This window comes from Molossus molossus, unplaced genomic scaffold, assembly GCF_014108415.1.
Source record: "Molossus molossus isolate mMolMol1 unplaced genomic scaffold, mMolMol1.p scaffold_m16_p_18, whole genome shotgun sequence".
Lineage (NCBI taxonomy): Eukaryota > Metazoa > Chordata > Mammalia > Chiroptera > Molossidae > Molossus > Molossus molossus.
This window is the reverse complement of record NW_023425353.1, coordinates 60,636,040-60,658,452: the sequence shown is the minus strand read 5'-3', so window position 1 is coordinate 60,658,452 and position 22,413 is coordinate 60,636,040. Positions and strand designations below refer to the sequence as shown.

Below are 22,413 nucleotides of genomic sequence, written 5' to 3'. Positions count from 1 at the left end.
CCTTGGCTTATCGGGCTGATGCTCTAACCAACTGAGATACCTGGCTAGGGTTATGCTTCTTTTCATTAAGGAAAAGAAGCTTTGAGTAATTTTTATTTTTAGGTGGTACTTATGAACGTAAAGCTATTTTTCATTAGAAATATTTATATGTACTTAGGTCTTAATTGTGCTTCTGGTCAGACAGAGGTGTCTTTGCTGAGGGTCACAAAGAACTGCCTGTGGCTTCAGGGGCATCTTTAGGAGTCAGCAACATGGCAGAAGAAATTAAAACCAAAATCAAGAACTATCAGACTACCCCTTTTGACAGCTGCTTCCCTAACCAGAACCAGCCCAGAAACTGTTGGCAGAACTACCTGAACCTCCACCCCTGTGAGAAGGCAATGACTGCTAAAGGGGGTGATGTCTGTGTTCGAACGGTCCAGCACGCATATAAGTGTTTTGCTCCATATATTGGGTGTCGACCGGTGATGACTGCCAGGAGAAGACATGTTTCCTGGGAACATCTGAACTGGCTGCACCAGACCTGTCCTCCATCTTTCTCTCAGGGAGGTGAAGACAGACCTGGGTACATCCTACCCTAAGATCCTGAATCATAGCTTAACCGATAATAAATATTTGTTGGAAAAGTGTAAGACTGTATATGTGTGAAAGAGCTAGGTGACTGGGCAAGAAGCTGCGTTGGAAATAGTACCTGGACCAGTAAGAGGGACTTCAGAGTAAGTATTTTTTTGTTTTAATGATTATTTTATCAAAATTTGACCCCCTCTTCTGTGACAGACAATAGAGTGAATGATTATACAAAATAGCCTCAAACCCCTGAATGTGTTAAAATTTATCTGTATGTTCCCTTATCTGTATAATTTTTTTTAATCCTCACCCGAGGATAATTTTCCATTTATCTTCAGATAGAGTGGGAGTGGGGGGGGGGGGGATTGATGTGAGAAAGACACATTGATTGGTTGCCTCCCGCATGACCCCAACCAGGAGTGGGGACAAATTGCAACTGAGGTACATGCCCTTGACCGGAATTGAACCCGCCACTCTTTGGTCTGTGGGCCAATGCTCTAACCGCTGAACCAAACCGGCCGGGGCTATCAGTATAATTTTAAAAACATTTCTTAGTTAATTTTTGAGCCACATGAAAATCATATAATAAAAAAATATATATATTTGTATGTATTTTAAGATTGATATACTTAAAACATTTCACAATTAGTGTCTTGGGAATTGTGTGTTTCTAATTACTGTAAGAACGTTATACATGCTCAAATATTAAACTTTTGAAAAACAGACACCAAGAAAATAATCCCCCAGATCACCCATGACTTTAGCAGTGAGAGGTAGTCACTTAGTATATTACTTATATCTTTTTAAAGTCTTATATTATTTTTTCTAAAAATTTTCCAGTTCTATTGAGAAATAATTGACATAAACACTATAAGTTTAAGGTGTACAGCATCATGGTTTGATTCACATACTAGGGGTGGCAAACGTAGGTTTACAGTTGTGAGTATGTGAACCACAGTTTACTCTTGTATTATTTTTCCATACAAACAACTGTAAACCTACTTTTGTCAATCCCCGAATATTGCACAATGATTATAATAGGTTCAACTAACATCCATCTTCTGATATAGATACAATAAAGAGAAAGGAAAAAAAGGAGAAAAAAGGTTTCTTCTTGTGATGAGAATTCTTAGGATTTTTTTCTCTTAACAGTCTTTTTTAAAGTACATAATCATATTTTACAATGGTGCATACTGTATATAATTAGAAAAAACTACAAAAGTCACCTGAGAAATATGAAACCTTAATAGAAAGATATACCATGTTCCTGGATGAGAATATTAAAGGTAAAGATGTTAATTCCACCCAAATTAATTCATACACTTATAAAACTATAGTGTGAGCTTAAAGTACTCTTAGAAGAATATAAGAACAGCCAAAAATATTTTAGATTTATAATACATCTTAGTATCTCTGAAAGCAAGCCTCCCTTACTATTTTTATTTTCCAAATAACTGACAGTATGATATTGGTACAGGATTTCAGCAATCAATGAAATAGAGAATTAAAGGAATCATTACATATAAAATTTGAAAATATTAAAGATGGCATTTGAAATTGGTGAGGAAATAATTCAATAAATTAATAGAACAACAGGCTAGTTAACTGGATAGAAAATAAGCTTGGTACCAATTCATCACATGCCAAAAGAATTTTTGGGTTCATTAAAAATTTAAAGATACTGAAGTTAGCAAATATAAAATAAAAGTGGGTATTTATATAATTTTCAGGGTGGAAAAAACTTAAGCATGACACCTAAGGTAGATACCATGAATTATGGTATCAATAGGTTTGAATACAAACATTTAAAATATTTTTATATGCTAAGAGAATACAAAAGACACAAAAGCCATCCATCAGAATTAAAAGAGAAAGCTTGCATTGTTTCTACATTCTTTCTATGAAGCTACATTTTAGATTTAGACTGATAAATTTAAACATAATAAATAACACCAAGAAAAACAAAACACATTATAAGAAAATATGGGAGAAATTTTTTAGTCTTGAAATAGGGAAGTGTTTTTCTAAATAGGGCTTATAACTCAAATATCAAAAGAAAACTGACAGATTTGACTAAACAAAAATAAACAGCTCCTTTAAGGTAAAAAGCTCCTAAACCAAGTCAAAACACACATGAAAAACAGAAAAAAATACGACCACATAAGACAAAGAACAGATATGCTTATTCCTACCAAATAAGATCACAATCCCAGAAGAAAAATGGACAAAGAACTTAAAAGTTCACAGGAAAATAAAAAGGCTTTTAAACATATAAGAGACTTAACCAAGTCATTAGAGAAAAGCAAATTAAAACTAAAAATCATCTGTAAAACTAGAAATATGAACAAAAGAAAAATTTAATACTGAGGTGATAAGTGTGTGGGGAGAAAACTGACATTCTCATTCAATGTTGTTGGAAGTATAAATCAAAGCAATCTCTATGTAGGCTAATCTGACAATCCTACTGCTAAGAGTTAATCCAAAAATGCTTGCACATATGCAAAACACCTTATGCTCAGAATGCATACTGCAGTGATATTTAAATAGCAAAAAAATGGGAACAAACCAGTGTCCATCATGATATAGTGGGACTTGCTGAAGAGAGCATATTCATACAATGGATAATTATATAATTATAAAAATAAAGTATCATTACATACATTGAAAAGAAACAATCTTTATTATATATTGTTTCAAAAAGCAAGATAAAGAATGGTATGCTACCCTTTGTATAAAATTAAAAACAATAGACAATAGGTTCACTTTGAGAAATGGCAAACTATCTCTTACTGGGCTAATCCTTCGGAAAGCAACTATACACCCTGGATAAAATAAAAGAAAAAAATCTCTGCCTGAAAACACTGAAAAGATATGAAAAGCAGGCAGAATCTGGAGGGAAGTCTAGGAAAGAGGGTATGGCACTGAGTAACTGTCCTATTTTTATGGCTTTATTCCTGAAGGTCTCTGGAAAAGACAATATATATGGTTATGTGTGTGTATAAAATGTTTGTGTATGTATGTATGTACATATATACATTCATAAATATTATATACATATATAAGTTTAAAATTGATAAGAAAGCATTTCTAAATATTCTCAGAAAACCGTATATAAAAGCAGAAGTGACAGGTTGATTTATAGGACATAGGCCTGACCTTTTTACCCTCTCAAGTTCCTAAAACTGTTACTGTGCTTATGCAAAACATTAAGCAATATATTCCGTGGCCAGAAGAGTATGATTCTTTTAGTCAATAAAAAGGAGTTACACTTGTTATCTGATGACATTGTTAAGATGAATTTCTGTATTACCACTATTTAGATCAAAAAGAAAAGGCAAAAATTCCCTATTACCTTTTTATCCAAGTCTGAACTTTTTATGTGTTCACTGAAGTCTCCCAGTTTTTCACTTTGAGAAGTCCTATTAGTAACTTCTAAGGAAATGTTTGCATCTTTAAAATCATGTTTTACCTCATTTGCTGAAAAGAAATAATATTCAACTGTAGAAAGTACAAATGACAAAATAACCAAGTCATTCAAAGATTATTCTAAAAATGAGTGAGAATTCAGAATTTTAAAGTCCATTATGCTAAATATGAAATAAGTTTTCAGCAAATTATACAATTATTCATCTTTATCAAATAACTCCATTACATGGGCCTGGCCAGTTTGGCTCAGTGGTTAGAGCACTGGCCCTTGGACTGAAGGTTTCCATTCTTGGTCAAGGGCATGTACCTGGGTTGAGGATTGATCCCTGGCTTGGTCAGGGTCATGAGGGTGGTAGCCAACTGATGTGTCTCTTTCACATCAATGTTTCTCTCTCTCCCTCTCTCCCTCTCTCCATCCCTCCCTCTCACTCTATCTAAAATTCAATGGAAAAACATCCTCAGGTGAGGATTAACAGAAACAAAACAAACAACTCCATTATATGGTATAAAAAGAACTGGCAGTAAGACAAAATTGAGACATATCAAGATAAATTTAAGAATCTTTCTTGATCATGTCCAGCTATTTTCAATATATTTTTAAAACTTGAAAGTCAAAGTAAAATTAACTTTCAAATTAAGTTATTTCCTGTAAAGATCTAGGTATTTAAACCTATGATTAGATGTTAATTATTAAAAAATTTTAAAAGAACTCAGATTTAAAATGTGATAACACTTAAATATATATATTTCAATTTCAAAATAAGAGTACAAAAATTGCTAAATAAAGTCAATCATCTATCCTTTGTAGACAGAGCCTAACAAAATTATTTATGAAGTAATCAAATAAAAAATTTCTCAAAATCTGATCTGCCAACAAGGCAATTACAACTGAGAAAAACTAATGAACTGTAAAATATATGCTTAACAGGCTCAAAAATGAAAAGCTTCCTATTTTAATGAATTTATTTTGACTAGGCCTGAAGGGAGATATGAAAAGATATTTCGATACTGCATATTCTGAAATTTTACCTGCTGGCAAGCAAGTAGAGATCTCTGACTTCATCAATCCAGGATCCAATACAGGAAGTTCTCTATTATAAAGCAAACAGAGCTTAAACATTATAACATATTCTATGCAGAGCTATCTAGTTCTCTAAACATTATATAATACTAGCTTTAGCAGCTAGTGAACATTAGTTCAGGTCCTCCAAGGACAGAAAACTACACTGAGACTCAGAACCCAGTACACTCAAGTAGATTCCTCATTTGATTCTTCATTTCCACATGCTTCAATTGTTAGGGATGCTGCCATTCAAACTTTGTTACTCAGAGAGAACCTGATGACATATACCAAGCACTTAAATTTTTTTTTCAAGTATTACACCAATACAAGATAATGTTTAACTTCTACTCTCAGGTATGTGTATGTCTTCTTGACAATGTAAAAGGAAGATGGTTTGAGAACAGTCTGAGTTTTTTTTTCCTTTTTTTTTTTTTTTTTGTGGTCTCTGAAAGCAACATATGGTCCCAAAGTCAAAGCTGTGATCAGAGTTAGACTAATCTGAGTTTAAATACTGTTGTCACTTTCTGTGTTAACTGTTGCAAAATTATTTAACTTCTTTGGGTCTAATCATTCTGTAAAATGAGGATACCACCTCACCCACAAGGTTATGTAAGGGTTAAATGAGATAAAATTTTCTTAAAGCCAATAGCATAGGTTCCAACAAATGAAAACCACATCTATAGAAGCTACTTGCAAACAAATGGCCAAACACTATTCCATTTTGTAAAATTTAGACAAAAATATATAAAAGTACACATAATAAAATATAATGAACACTCAAAATCCCACCATTTATTAATTTAATTAATGGGTTTTATTAAACTTATCCTAAATAGCCAAGAAAAAGGGAAACTGAACAAAACATTTTGGAAAACATGAAGTATTTTCCCACAACATAAACCCTAGAAGTAGTCAGAAGTATACAGTTTAAGGAACGGGAAAATAAAAACAGAAGACATATATATACATATATACATGCAAATCTCCTTTCCCAATTCATACCTCTTCAGACTTACATCTACTAGAATATTTCCATTATTTCAAAGGTCTCTCCAACTCAGTATGTTTTAATTTGATCTCATAATCAGCACTTCTCCCCAATCCTGTCCCTTTGCATCAAAGATCTGTAGTGCCTTTTTTTATTTCTTTTATCCTCACCTGAGGACATGTTTTCATTTTTTGTTCAGATAGAGTGGGAGGAAGAGAGAGCAAGAAACATGAATGAGAAAGGGACACATCGAGTGGCTGCCTCCCGCATGACCCCAACCAGGGCCGGGGACAAACTGCAACCGAAGTACATGCCCTTAGTGGGAACCAAACCCGGATCTCTCTGGACTGCAGACAGATGCTGTAACTGCTGAGCAAAACCAGCCAGGGCTGTAATGCCCTTCTTTAAAATGAGAGAAACCAGGTTATTATCCCTAACTTCCATCTCTGGCCTCACCCCATGTAATTGATCAATCTATACTTCCTAATGCTCTCTCAAATCCACACCCACTTCTGTCTGAAATCACCATGTCCTTTTTATTTTATTGACTGATTTTTATTTATTTTATTTATTTATTTATTTTTAATTCTCATCCGAGGACATTTTTACATTTTTTGTACAGACAGAGTGGGAGGGAGAAAGAGGAAGAGAGAGAGAGAGAGAGAAACATTGATGTGAAAGGGACACATCGAGTGGCTGCCACCCGCACGACCAACCAGGGCCGGGGACAAACTGCAACCGAGGTACATGCCCTTAGGGGGAACCGAACCCAGGCCTCTCCGTACCGCAGGCAGACGCTCTAACCGCTGAGCCAAACCGGCCAGGGCTTATTGACTGATTTTTAGAGAGAGAGAGAAAGGACAGAAATCGAGAGAAAGAAACACCGATTTGTTGTTCTACTTATTTATGCATTCATTCCTTGGTAGATTCTTGTATGTGCCCTGACCAGGGATCGAACCTGAAATCTTGGGTGTATGGGATTGATACAACTGAGCTACCTGGCTTGGGTCACCTTTCCTTTTAAAAAAAATGTTTTGATGTTTTTAGAGAGAGAGGGAGAGATAGAAACATCAATGTGAGAGAGAAACATCAAATGGCTGCCTCCTGCACGCCCCCTACTGGGGATCAAGCCCACAATCTGGGCATATGCCCTGACTGGGAATTGAACTGGGACCTCTCAGTCCATGGGACAATGTTCAGTCCACTGAGCCACACCAGCTGAGCCCATCCTTTTTTTTTTTTTTTTTTTAAATCCTCACTCAATAATATTTTTCCATTAATTTTTAATTTTATTTATGTATTTTTAAATCCTCAGCCAAGGATGTTTTCCCATTTATTTTCAGAGAGTGTGAAAGATGGGGGGGGGGGGGTGAGAAAGAAACACTGATGTAAGAGAGACGCATAAATTGGTTGCCTCCTGCACAACCCCACCAGGGCCAGGGACTGAACTGCAACTGAGGTATGTGCCCTTGACCAGAACTGAACCCACGACTCTTTGGTTCATGGGCCGATGCTCTAACTGCTGAGCCAAACCAGCCAGTGCTCCACTGATTTTTAGATAAGAGTGGAAAGGTGCAAAGGAGAGAGAAACACTTATGTGAGAGAGACACATTGACTGGTTGCCTCCCACATGACCCTGACCCAGGCGGAGGATTGAACCTGCAACCCAGGTACATGCCGTTGACCAGGAATCAAACCCTTGACCCCTCAGTCCAAGGGCCAGTGCTCTAATCGCTGAGCCAAACCAGCCAGGACACCATGTCCTTTTAATCTAAATATTATAATAGCTCCCTGCCAATTTATTACTCATAATAGAGATACGATTTTTTAAATGTAAATCTAATTAAATTTTCTCACTACTTACAAGTCCTTCAGTGAATACCTACATGCGCTTAGGTTAAAGTTCAAACTCACTGTGAATTCCAGTTTATCTAGGATGGTCTATGCCTGTTATCCTGGCATATTAATTATTAATTATTAATTATTAATACTTCCCAATTTCCATCTCAAAAGTTTTACAATTCAGATGATAAATTCTATGGTCATCCTATTTGTAAAGCCCTTCATGAAATTTCTGCATTCTGTAGCTTCATTTTTTGTCATTTGAACACTAAGCCATGGGACCTTATTTCTGTTTTTCAGTTGTGACATGCTCTTCCCTGTGGGCCTTCATAAAGACTATTTGTCCTACGACAAATTGTACTCATTTTTCTTTACCTACTGGCAAATTCCTACTTATCCTCTAGTGTTCATCTTAAATGTCACTTGGACCAGAATATTTTTAGTATCTTGCATTTTTGTTGTACTTATTTACCTCCCTTGACAGCCTAAAAGCACTGTGAGAACAAGGCCCATGTATGTCTAGTTACTCTCCATACACTCAGAACTTAACATCCTCCTGGCCAGACAGGAGGGAGGCCCAAATGAAGATGCCTCTTCTCCTGTCTAGGAACACCCAGTATAGGAAGAGGCTTACATACAAGCAGACATAATATACTGAAATATGTGCCAAGAGAACAATTGGAATAAATCCCTAGAAGAATATCTCAGATGTGATTTGAAGGATAACTGAGTGAAAAGAAAGGGACTTCCAGATAAAGAAACACATGCAAAAACATTCAAGTACATGACATATTATGGAAACAGTGAGCTTCTTGCTGTGCTTATCTTTTATTAGCCTTTCATTCCCCCTCTTATGCCTCCCAAAAAACAGTTGCCAAAGAGAAAATGGATGCTGATCTACTAAAGAGCCTTAAAGAACCACGCCAAGCAATTTAGACTCTATCCTCAAGTGGCTGAAAGCCAGTGAAGCATTGTAAGCAATAATTGACAAATCAATTTCTATTTTATAGTAACATCATGGAGAGGATATACTAAGAGAGTTCAGGAAGATTAACCAGGATCTCATTACAATAATCTAAGGGAAAGATGAATAAGATACCAGCAGTGAAAATTGAGAGGAAGGAAAATTGGGAGATAATAAGGTAATAGCATGAATAGGATTAAGTGATTCAACAGAAGTGAGGGATGTTTCTGTGGTTTCTAATTATTCTGAAAGTTACATTCATAATAGGTATTAGCTTCAGACATAGAGGATGTTACTCCTGACAAAAACAAAATAAAAAACAAATAGGTAGAGCAAGTATACTGTTTTAATTTCAAAGTATTAATATTGTATTTTCATATTGCTGCTATAATTTATAAGTGTGAGAAACTTTTTACTATGAATAACTAATTTACAAGGAAAGTAAAACTGCACATGCCACTCTTTTACAAGCAATTTAGTTTTGTTTCAAATTTGAGAGACACAAGAGGTTAAATTCATCTAAATTAAAAAAAAAATAAAGTAAGCAAAATTGTAATCCACATAAACATTGTACAGTTTTGCATTTGCAGAGTGGAAAGTTACAGTACTGCCTTGATGGAGTGAAAAGGGAAACAAAGGGTAGAAAGAACAAAAGAGAAATAAACAGACGTGGGTGGTTGAGGCTACAGAAGTACAGAAAAGCAAAAGAAGATTTGAGCAAAAAGGAGAGAACAAGAAAAGCTTCTGAAGAAGTACACAGATTACATCAAGTTTATCTTCTAACAGAATTTTTCAAGGGGGTGTTGAAAATTAATGGGTTCCAACCAGGATTTTAAAAAATAAAACAGACTGCAGTACAAAATATGATACATCACTTGTAGTAAGGAAAATACTGTTTTATTATTTCACATATTCATAAGTATGCACTGGATTGTAAAGTAAAATATACCTTTACTATGGGTGATTGACAAAAAGGTTTCAAGATGATTGCTTGAGAATAATTACTAGCAGAGCAAGTTGTGAAACTATTGCCCAAGAAAAGTTCAGAATGTTATTGCTTCTTTTTGGGATACCAACTAGCTGACTGTGGTCAATGTTCATTTATTTGCACTCACGTTCAATGTTCATTTGTATTTGGACTACCACACATTTATTGGGGCAATTATTCTATAGACAGCAGTGGCCAAAGAAGAGAAATATTACAGTATTCAATTCATTGGGCTGGAGGTTCCCTAGCCTGATGTCATGTTGTGAGGTGCTAGATCTCCTGATATTATAATTACTCCATCAAGTACAATACCATTTATTCCAGTAAAGTCAAGAAACAACGGTTTATATGGCCCAAAAGAGAAAAAAGTAAAAAAATCAGAATGTTTCTTTATATTGTCCCACCAGCTACTTTAAAGAGGAGTAAAAGATGAGAAAAGGGATCAAAAGAAAAATAATATACTGTAGCAAGCCACAGAGTAATTGAATTAATGCCATAGCAGGAACCAAAATGCCACTCTTTCAAGCATGCTGTTTTGGGTAGGGGAGACAAACTTTGGAGCAGGTTGCCCTGGGTTCAAGATCTCTGTTCTGATACTAGTTGTGTATCCTTTGGAAAGTTAATCACTTTGACTCCATTTTAAAGATAGGGTCAGTTTCAACCTCAGAATTGTCCCATTAAGTGAAAAAAAAAATATGTAAGTAATGTATCTAGCACAGGATAGACACTAAACATCAGTTCTTACAACTAAATGTAAAATTTTGTACTATAGTTAGAGTGCCTCAGAAATTCAGTGAAAAGAGAGAATGTAGCAAAGTAAGTTTCTTGAAAGGCAGGCTTAGGAGTCCAAATACTCCATGGGGGAGAGAAAGAATCGCCTTTTTGGGTGGAAAACTTTTTTTTTTTTTTCATTTGGTATGGTAAAACTTGTGATTAGAGTGCTCTACTATAGGCCAATCTCTTGGGGAACCAAACTGAGGTTAAATCAGATTTTGAGAAAGCAAGTCGGGTTGGTTATTTCAGATGATGTTATTTGCCCATGACAGATCCATGCTAGGCATGGGACTAATGGAAGTCAAATATCTGAGTAAAAGGGACAGGCTTTTATTTTCTGTGCACTGGTGCTAGGTATTTCCCCAATAGAAGTCTGTGTTTATTTTTTACCAGCTCTAGAAGGTACAATGATTCATTATGGATGTAAGTCCAAGTTGCAAAGGTGGTATACGTTATCCTCACCAATCATCAGCATCAGTTCTGTACTGAGTTCAAATTTTGATGCCTAACTTTCAAACTTTCTTAATCTGGCATCACCCTACATATAACATTTTACTTCTCACTATTCTTCAACATCTATTTGCTTTAGAAAAAAAGAATTCAGTCTCTATTTACATATATCTAAATACTTAAGAAATAGCCTACAATATAGTAGGAATTGAAATCTTAATTCTCTCCTATCCTTCGATGTATGAGGGACTAGGCTTACAAAAGTATACGAGACATGAATATTTCTCACCCTCAAGAAGTCCAATGGTTTAGCAGGTGAGAGAGATGTAAAATTACTATGATGAAATCAATGCCATAAGTGAGTTAGCAAAACATGCTATGGGAATAGAGAAGGGCTACCTCTATCTGAAAAAGTCAGGAAATACTTCATTACTCTCCCACACAACTATATTCATTTCTATCTTTACTTTTTGGCCCACATTTTCTTCATTATTTCTCTTCCCACACCTTTTTTCCTTCATCCTCTTTGTTAATCTAAATCAATCCAAACTTCAAGGGTCAGTACAAATTTTGGCTTTTCCAAGATGCCCTTTCATTTTTCTTTTCTAAGCTACTAGTATTCTTGGTACCTCAGTTTATATATTTTTGTTCCAAACATATTAGTTCCCCACCACCATCCTAGCATTATAGTAATTCACATTATTTGGCAGATTCTTAAAATCTCAATGACTCACTATGTAATTATCACTTAAGAGAATCAGTTTGGCCTCAGACTTTTCCACTACAACACAACTAGAAAGCAGGGAAGAATGACTACACAGTTGAGTAGAAAAAATATAAACTAGGAGTTTTATACCCAATTTGCTCTTAGACAGTCATTTTATATACCCAAGATCCTAGGGAACAAAGCAATTATGAACCCTTCTTGAAAAAAAAAAAAAAATTGCTCTGAACTCCTGCCAACTCAGAAATCAAAATAGTCAAGATTAGAGGAAAATACAAGGGATTGGTGGTAAGAACCAAATCAATTTAAATACTTTTAGATCTGTAAGAGTCCTTAGGAACTCACTGATTATTGAAGACAATGTAATTGGCACACAGCTTACCAACAGAAAGCAAAAACTTTAAACAAAAACATGGGGGACAATATTGGGAGAAAAACGTGTATTGATATGCTTATTTTTCATATCAGGAAAGCAAATGCTGCTGTCTGAAATTAGAACACAATTTTTAAAAGTCATAACAAAACTCATAAACTTATAAACATTTTTACTATCTTGAGAGAGCTTTTTAGGAATTAATTTCTTGTAGTAAAGAAATATTTTGATTTAGCAATTCCTTTAGTTTCATTTCAGTCTTCCCTCCACCAGTTAAGTGTAAATAAAATTAAATGTTTTTACTAAACAATAGCATGATCCAATTGTTTTAAAATTATATCCAGGTATATGTCTAGATAGATGTCTGGAATGACACGTACAAATTGTTAGCAATTAATTTGTTATTTGGGGTGGTGGGATTCCCTTTGTTTTACACTTTAATGTAATGAATTTTATATCATTTTTAAAAAATCAACCATTATTCTAAAACAACAATAAAGGAATAAAAAACAAACTTCCTGCCCAATTCATGACATTTCTCCCTTTGGCTGTAGCTCATTGTTGTGATCTTGTTAGTTAACAGAGATGTTTGCTCTTAAATGCAGGATTTGCTCTGATTTCCCTTTGTATTCCTCAAAAGAAGGATGGTATATAAGAGTTCAAATCATCTTCACTACCTTTTTTTGAGCCCTTACTACTCACCTTTCTCATTCATCCTTTGATTTAACCCTCATAACCCTGAGGCAAGTACCTTCCCTTTTTACAGATAAAGTAAAATAATCTGCCTAAAAGATCACATAGCTATTAGTTGGCAAGAAGATTAAAAAACCTAGGTGAGACTATAATGGTCAAGCTCCTAACCACTAATTTTAAAGTAAAATAGGCCTAAATTCAAATCCAGATTCTGTTACTAGCAGTGTGACCTTGGGCAAGTAACAACTTGTCATCTTCATTTTTTTCCATCTTCAAAATGAGTAGGTAACATCCTACTTCATTACATTATTAAAAATAGATCATTGATAAAGCTCTTAGTCCTCCATCTGACACACAGAAAGTACTTTATGTGGTGATAAATTACAAGTTCTTGTAACACTAAGAACATCAAGAAGAATACGGCATTACAAAAGTAACTAAAATTTATAAATACCAGAGAAATTTAAGTCATGTATCACTGAATCTTAGTGGAAAGAATTTTCATGTTTCCTTTTGAGTTTGTCCACAGAACATTACAATATTCAAATATTGTAACATACAAAAATAAATTAGAGCTTGAAGAATTATAAATGTTTAGTAAAATATGATACTATTAAAGAATATTTGGGCCAACCCAGAATAGCTCAAGTTCCAGAGCATGAAGGTTACTACCTGACTCCATTTAAAGTTGCAACAGGCAAACTCATTCTCATTTGGGGCTAAATCATTTAAATCTATAACCTCAAACCACAAAAAATTTTCTTTTCTTCTGAAAATTAGTTTAATTTCTGATTCTACTTTTAAGTCCTAATTACATCAAATAAACTTTTCCAAGACTTCTGTTCCCTCAAACACGATTTTTTTTTTATCTAATAAAGAAGTTCCAGAAAATGGATTAAAACATACAGTACAGGTCTTAATTGGCTGAAATAAAAGTATATCTGCATATTGACAATTAACATGAGGAAATAAATTTAATTGACTTTGAAAGAAGCAATCTCAGTAATTTAAAAAGCCATTTACTAAACTACCATTTAAATTTTGGACAATCTGCTCCATTATAATTTCCAACATACATATAATTGTTTTATTTCAACTATAAGGTCAGTATAATGACATTTCCATGTCTCAGCAATAATATATGCTATATTATATTTAATAACGGGGTTAAAAATGGCGCTTCAATAATCACTGAATAAATCAGTGACAACTAAGAGCAGAAAGTGCCGTTGAAACCCCCAATAACGTATACCAAAAGGCATACTTGAACATGCATACCTCAAGTTATCGCTTGGTTCTTTGTTTTCAGGAAGTTCCATGTGCTTGGAGTCTGCCGATTGATGCTCTTCAGCAACATTGGGCTCCTGACTTATCATGGGGGCCTCTGAAGTAAATGAGAGCTCCCCTTCATTGGAGATTCCAAAGAGGTCTGGGTCATCTTGAATTACGTCAATTAAGAGGACATCATCTTCATATGCTTTAAGAATATCTGGAATAATTTTAATGTCTGAAAAGTTCTTAGTTGTTTTTCTACCACTAACTTCAGAGGAAATTTGTTTGAATGTTCCTTGTTCATCAGAGCAGAAGGTAGGACTTTTCTCTATACACCCAGGATCACAAAGAAAAGTATTATTTTTAACTGTGAGAGAAACAGCTTTCTTATTAGAAACACTATTACCTGGTTCAGAGATGTAGTTAGGCGGTTTATTAGTACCTTGCTTTAAAAAACTTGAGGAAATACTACAGAAATTCTTATTGCAGTACGAGTCAGAACTAGCTTGCACTGGAGTGACACTAGTTTGTATGTTCAAAGACTGAGGTCCTGAAGTTACTGTGATGTTTTCTGTACTCCTATTTTGTCTTACCTCTGCTCCAGATATGCTGTCAAGAAGCTCTAAGGGACTATATGCTTCTCTCTCTGATGACTTAGCATTTATTTCTTTTCTTTTTTCTGTTTTATTCTTAAGTAAAGGAATTTTAAAATTAGTCAGCCGTCCCGTGTTCATTATTTTAACTAAGTCTGGAACCACAAGTGTTGGCTTAGCAATACATGCTTTTCGGTGAATAATTTTGCCTGTAGAGTTATTTGCTTCCTGGCTCTGCTGGGAAGCCACTGTCAAATTAAGTTTTGTTAAAGTCCCTCTATCTTTTTTTTTACTTCCTATTAAGTTTTGAGTCACATTAGTTAACTGAGTATCTTCAGTTGTATTAGAATCTACCTCTGACCCACCTCTGCTTGGTTCCTCAGACTTCATCTTCTCATCAATTACAGGTTCCTTTATAACCGTTAAAGTAGGTTCTACAGCAGAGACTACATCAGAGACTGAAGACAAACAATTTACATTAGAATCCAATTTTTCTTTATTTGAAGAGCCACGGTTTGCTTCTTTTATGGAACTTTGTAATGATAACTTAGAATCAGTTAAGTGAGTTTGGTTTATTTGGTGTTTAAGAAAATCATCTTGCCTAAAACTTTCCCCAGACCCAGGAGGAGAGTAATCTGATTTCTGCAAAGAAGGCTTTTTCCACCACTGGACAGATATTCTAGCACATGAATAACAAGGCCAAGTTCTTTTACCAGTCATTGGTATTGTTCTGTGACAGCTGAACTTTGATTCTTCAGCCTCATTTCTTAAGTCTTCCCGAAATCTCTTTTCAATAGGATGGCAACCAGTAGGTGATTTCACTACTGAGCTTTTCACTGACTTAAAACATTCTTCTGGCTCCATGCTTTCATATCCTAAAGGCTCTGAAGCATTGTTTGTTTCTTCTTTCAAAAGTGGCTCAAGGGTTTTCTGAAACATAGTATTTACATGATTCTTAGGACTTGTCTTTTTTCCTACTGTTTCTGGAAGATGTGATAAATGATCCATTGGAGAGTGTGTATTATGGTTTACTTTTCTCAAAACTTTTGAAGTTTCTGCTTCTTTACCTTCGGCACCTGTTTGGTTTTCTTGTAACAGCAACTCAGACTTATGCATGTTAGAGAAGTTCATCTTGATAACCATTTCATCTCCTTTTCCAGACACCTTCGTCCTTTTCCTGGGTTTTCTCCCAACACTGATCTCCTCTACTGAGTATTTATTTCTTTCATTTTGAAGGCAGGGAAGCAAGCCATTATTTTTACTTTGGTATAAGTCAGTTTCTTCAAGCAATAATTTATTTACTCCTATTAAGTTTTCTTCAGTGTTTGAAAGCTGAGGAATATTATTTGTGTTACTCTTATCTGAATGGCTCCTAAGGCTTTCTTTCTTTGAATCTGAGGGATTTTCCGATACATGCATACATCCACCATCAGGTTTATACGTAAGGTTATTTTCATCATTACAATCCTTGGAATGGGGAAAACAACTGCAATCATGTAATTTTAAAATAGAATTATTTTCTACTCCAGGTGACAAGTTGTTACAAGAATATTTTGGAGTATTCTCATACAGTTCATCTTGGAATTCAACCTTTATATTTTCTGTAGCTTTATTTTCAGTTACTTTGAAAGACGGGCTTTCTAAACTTCCAAGAGTTTTAATTCGAAGTCTTCTTTTAATACTGTCCACTAAAACTTCCTTACCCAAAGACTGCAAGAAAGCCGTACTTTGAAATTCACTGCACTCCACTGTTTGGAAAGATTCCGAACTGGTTAATGATTCCTTTCTTACCAGGTCAGTCCCTGGCTGTGTATCATCACTCGAGACTCCAGTAACTTTTCTTTTTTCCTTGGCTGATCAAAACGACAAAACATACCAGAAAAGATTTTATACGAAGGAGGAAAAGCAATACCACTTAAAATTAAAAGGGGAAAAAATAAAAATAAAAAGGGATGCCATCCATTTTTATTTCCCCAATTTCTGTTAAGGAACCACACACAAAACTGTATAAATTCTAAGACAGCTGAATAAACTCCAGCATCATGGTCATTTCACAAAATGGATCACTAACAGGAATGAATTCCTTTTATAGGAATTTTGACCAAGAGGTCCTGACTGGGCAAACAGCGCTGAGGAGAACTGTTTTCTACCTCTCTCCTGGTCATCAGGAAAGCCCACGCTGACTCACGTTAAACATGAGCAGCAGAACAAAAATGGACCGGGCTGAGGTGCAAAGGCTCTAAAAGGAGTGACCCCTGGGTGCTTTCTGACTGTCTTCCGATTGCAAGGGGAGCCCCGCCCCTCGCTCTGCTTCTAAGGCCTGCGGGTCCCCCAGGTGCTACGGGTCTACCAGCCCTCCACCCTCTGGGCCCCACTTCCTACCGACCACCTGCCCCCAACGCCTCACCTGACTTGTCACTTTCCACCTCTTCCCTCTCAGACGCCCGGGCCACCACTCTCCTCTTTCGCCTGCCCTCCTCAGGCGCCCGGGCTTCAGGGCCGCAGCCCCCCGTCTCGCCGGGCTCTGGCCGCCGGCCTCGCTTCCTCAGGCCCCGAGCATCGCCTTCACGCCCGCAGGACGTGGTGCGGCCCGAGGCCGGTGGCCGCCGCATCCGTCCCCCGCCGCCCGCCCTGCCCGCTGAGGAAGCTGCCGGCTTCGCGAAGGTTGCTCCCGCCGTCAGGCACCGGATGCCCGTCTCCCTGCTCCTCGTCGCCCAACCCATAGGACCAACCGGAAGCGGAAGTGGGCAGCGAGGCCCGGTCCGGGCAGGCGCGCGGGGCACAACGTGCGGAAGAGCCGTGGCGCCCTGTCAGCCTCCTGGCAGTCAGTGCTCTGAGGCGGTCACTGTGGCGCCTTCCGCTAGGCCCGAGCCTTTGGGAACCACGCGGGCGCCCCTCCTGCCTTGACGCCTGGCTGCTCACGCAGACCACTGTCAGCCCCACCCCGTCTCGGGGGTCCCTTTCCATCCGCCCTCCCGGTAGTCGCCCAGACTCCGGCTGTGAGGCACCAGCGTCTTCCCGCAGGCCCCGCTGTGCCGATGGGGCACCACTTCCGCCCAGCTGCCGCAGCCGGAACTGGGAGCCACCAGACACCCCGCTTCCCGCTTCAAGCCCCGCTTCCGCCGTAGGCCGCGTGATTCTACGCCCTGTGCCTGTCCGACACGCTCCCCTCTGCCATCACCCTGGCCCGGCTCTCAGGCTGGCTGCCCGGCAGCCTCCGAAGTGGTTCTTAGGCCTCGCCCGGGGCTGGTTCGGTGACGCTCCCACCTGCTGCCAGACCCTGCCCGGCCAGGGAAAGGAGATCCTGGCTTTCCCAGCTTGACCCCCAAGCACCTCCTTTGCTCAGACACCGAAACTAACGAAGTCCAAGCTCGTTAGTGTGCTTCTTACGGCTCTTCGGTTCCTGAGGATTTCGTTTTGCTTTACTACCACTGTAGGGAAAAGCTGGGCTGCAGTGGGAAACTAGCATGGGAGTCACCCTTCCGCGGTATCGGATTCTGATTCCATGGGACCTGCCTTACAACTGTGTAAGGCGTAAGCGGTAGCAATGCAAAACAGAGGCCTACAGACACGCACGTGTTGTCCTGTGGAAGTCCGGTGGACTTCCCGCTCCCACTGTGGGGGAAGCCAGCTTTGCATCCATTTGCATACTCATTTCAGTATTCCTGAGTTATAAATGCGTCTGTTCGTTGGACTTAACCTTTGGACCGGTGCTTATAAAATCTGCCTGATAAGAGAAATCAAATCTTTAACACATGTTCATTTGTACAGGTATATGTTATGATTTTATTTATTTGGGGGGGGGGGGCTATCTTTTAACACCACACATACCCTGCCCATAAACCACCGTGGATTACTGCTAGAGTGCTCCAGATTTCATATGCTGTCATGCCTTTGCCTCTCCACATGATAGTCCTGGAAATTCTTTGTTTATCTGCCTGGTGAACTATATATTCTCCCCTTCGAGATTCACTGCAATGATCACCCCTCAAGGAAGCTTTTCTGCTACCTTTCTCCCTCCACTTGGAGGGGTCAGGTGTTGTGCTTACCTGCTAACACACTGCCTTTAACTGCTGTCTTGTGTCTCCCTCAGGGCAGATACCTTCTGTTAGCCTCTGCCTTTTGTGTGTTTCAAGAGGAACTTGTTGATTTTGAACACAAAATATGTTATTAAAGGATGGTGGTATGATGCAGAGAGAGTAGTGCAGTTTGGAAAAGCAGTTTAAATAGAGTATCCTTAGGAGCTTTTATTAAAGGTTGTGTAGGGGGAGGTAGAAGAGGGAAAAAGGGAAATAAATGGTGATGGAAGAGGACTTGGGTTGGTAAACAATACAAGATAGAGCTGATATATTGTAGAATTTTATTAACCAGTATCACTACAACAAATTCAATTTAAAAAACTTAGTTAAAGCAAGTGTAAAGGATCTAGAAACTTTTTTTGTTTCTTTCTGTTTGTAAATAGTCCCAGTAAAAGGGTGTAAACAAGTTTAAGAATAGGAGGATTTGGGAAAATTTATTTTAAGGATTTCAGGCTACATATCCATTCCAAGTTCACTTTATGCCTCAGTTTCCTCATCTGTAAAGTGAAATAAGAGTATCTCCTGAAGGAAACCAGAGTTTGCCCTCCTAAAATATGCCTCTTTAACATAAAAAATTATTTTGAGCTGAAGACTCTCTGGTTGATCCTAAATTGGAAGCAGAGACAAAAATTAGGGAAGTTGTCAGTTATTAATCAAGTCCTGGCCATTTGGGGCTGTTATGGAAATTATTGGTTAGCTTTTGGGATTGTTACTAGAGATAGCTGTCTGATCTCTCACAAGTGACTTATAGCAGGCTGGCTTCCCGGGCCGTTTATTGTAGATAAGGGGGTTAGTTTCCTGGCCAGGTTGCTGCAGTTTTATTTTTATATATCATCTGGCTACAGTCTATTTGTATATTTAGTCTCTCACTCCTTTTCTTCTGACTCAGAATGAGCTTTCTTGTTTGTCCAAGGCTGACTGATGATCTCAACATCACACAGCCCTGCCTACCAAACTCTCCCATACCTTTTTAGCTGCCAGATACCTCTGAGTCTGCCTATTTATATAGTTGCTGCTTAGTTCCTTGAAAACTGTTTTCCTTCCCAGATAATCATGAAATTTCAATATCAAATGAGAATACAGGTTTAAAACACTGACAGCACAAACATTGCAAAATCCATAAAAGTAACATATCAGGCAGATACAACCACAATTCTCTTCAGGTGTGTTCACAATGGGGTGGTAGGGCATACCGATTTCAGAGAGCTAGGTCTTTGTTAAAACTGAACCCTGCCCTGGCCTGTTTGGCTCAGCGGTAGAGCATCAGCCCACAGACCAATGAGTCGCAGGTTCGATTTCAGCCAAGGGCATGTATCTTAGTTGCGGTTCGTCCCCGGCCCTGAGTCGTGCAGGAGGCAACCAGTCAATGTGTTGCTCTCATATCGATGTTTCTCTCTCCCTTCCTCTCCCTCACCCCCACTCTGAGATAAATGGAAAAATACTCTTGGGTGAAGATTTAAAAACAAAAAACAAAACTGAAGTCCTCTTCCTTTTATGAAATCAGTGGCTTCAGGCAATGTAGTGGTCTTTGTAGACACTAAAATTTAGGAAGACACCTTTATTTGCTTGCAGTCCTACCCAAGGCACTACTTAAAGTACTGCCCTTTCCTATACACAGTATTTCTGCCGATGAGAAACATCTAAAAACATCCCTGACCAACAATATCAGCTTCACCTGGGAACTTGTTAGAAATGCAAATTCTTGGCCCCTATTCCAGACCCTCTGAGTCAGAAACTCTGGGTGGAGCACTCCAGTGTGTTTTAACTAGCCCTGAGGGGATTCTGGTGCAAGCTCCAATTTGAGAACCATGGTCTGAGCTCTGGGTATCAGTCACTTCCTTCATGCCTTGTGAGACTGAGGTAAGATTCTGTATGGTGCTTGGGCATAAACATGCTCCCGAAGCGTTTGTTCACTTCCTTGCAGAATCTACAGAGTGTTTAGCTTACTGCACCATTTACACTTTTTGAGTCTGTCGTTTTCCCCAAGACTGACTTGAACCCCAGTTACTGCTGCTACCTGACCTATGAGTCACCTTGAAATCAGCTGGAGTGACCACTACAGAAAAGTGCAAACCAACCCTAAATCCTTTAGTACATGCTCCTCTTTGTGCGGCATAGTCACGCAGGTAGGAGACCCCTCCTAAGCAGTATTGCCTGGTTTCCTCCACAGCCACTGCAGCCACAGTTTCGGTCCTCAGTGACTCTCTGCCACCTGCACAGCTGCCCCAAAGCCCTCACCTGCCCCCAGCATAGCATGTCCAAGCCTCTGGCCTCAAGAGCTTTCTAAATTTGGGGGACACTGGGCCCACTTAATTACTGCCAGACAGGCCAGTGCAACGGGCAGCCAGCAGAGGGCACCAGGCCTCATTGCTCTTCAAGCTCGGTTCAATGAGCTTCATTAGGTACAGTCCCTGAGCTCGCCAGCTGTGCCTCCTTGCCGACCAATTTTTCTTCTGGGTTCCTTGAAGTGGGAAGCAGATCCAGCAGGAAAGCAACTCCAAGGTTTCATAAAACATGTACTTTTTTCCTTACCTCCCATAACTCCCAGTTATCACAAAGTTCCTTTTATTGCCCAGTCTTACTAATGAGAGAATGGCAGGAATTTGGGGAGGGGCAGAGACACACTGGCAGCTGGAAAGTTGTGACATAAAGGCATCAGGCTTTAAGCACATACTTCTGATAAATGTCAGCTCCTCCGACCCAGCCCTCCAGGCTGTCCCTGCTCTTTGTCCTGACCTCGAAGATCTGCCCTTCCCTGTCACCTCATTCTTCATTAGCACCTCCAAAGAAATCCTCATTCCAATTAGAACAATTTTATGGTTGTCAATGAAAAGACCCGATTCTTTGAAAATGTTTTATTTGGGCCTATCTGAGAACTCTAGCTCAAGAGCAAAGCTTCACGGAGTCTTCAAACAGAGCTCTAACTTTGGAGAGGCGGGGGACTGTGTAAGCAGCTAGTACATTTGGTGCATTTGAAGTTTCAATTAGGCTGCACATGGTTTAATAAGGAAAGTATAGGAAAGATAAAGTTGGATCATTGTGCCCCCTGGGGATAGGGTCTGAGAAAAATTAAAACTTTGAAACTCCTTGAGGTGAAGTTTTATCAGGATGTAGAAAGAGCAGGAACTGTTTTCTTTAATCATTGATCTTTAGTGTTAAAACTGTGTGGGTCTTATAAGTGACCATCCCCTCATGGTTTGTGCCTAAGAAATTGTAGGAATGCTCATTGCTCTTTCTAGGTTATTAAGTCAGAGAAACTGAAGCATCATTTTTCTCAAGGTGCTCACTTGTTTGTATCTCCCCTTCTTCCCTTCTCAGGCTTTCTACTAAGAAGATGGTCTCTTCCTCGTTGCCAGATTTGGCCCCCTAGACTGCTGGGCTTGACTGGGTCTCACTGTGGAAACAGCTAGCTCCTTCAGGGAGCAGGTGGTCAGTCTTGGATCACTGCCTCCACCTGTCAATCTGCCGACCTTCCAGCCCACATATCCCTAATTGCCAGATTTCTTAACCTCCAATTCAGCATAGCTCAGAGTAGGACATTCTAGGTAGCCCCTTGCTTCTCTCTCCATGGAGATCCCCAAACCACGACAGACACCTCCTCCCTTTTTCTTCTTAGA

At 38.5% G+C, this 22,413-nt stretch overlaps 1 protein-coding gene across 1 annotated transcript in view; it reads right to left on the bottom strand.

Annotated features, from left to right (window-relative positions):
• The window catches only part of TOPAZ1 (testis and ovary specific PAZ domain containing 1), a 56,251-nt gene extending 38,922 nt beyond the window's left edge, over window positions 1–17,329 (bottom strand). Inside the window, 5 exon segments of the mRNA XM_036267211.1 lie at window positions 3,920–4,044; window positions 5,023–5,084; window positions 14,131–16,570; window positions 16,989–17,104; window positions 17,106–17,329. Coding sequence (XP_036123104.1) covers window positions 3,920–4,044; window positions 5,023–5,084; window positions 14,131–16,570; window positions 16,989–17,104; window positions 17,106–17,329 — 2,967 coding nt within the window.
• Window positions 17,330–22,413: the final 5,084 nt, after the last annotated feature.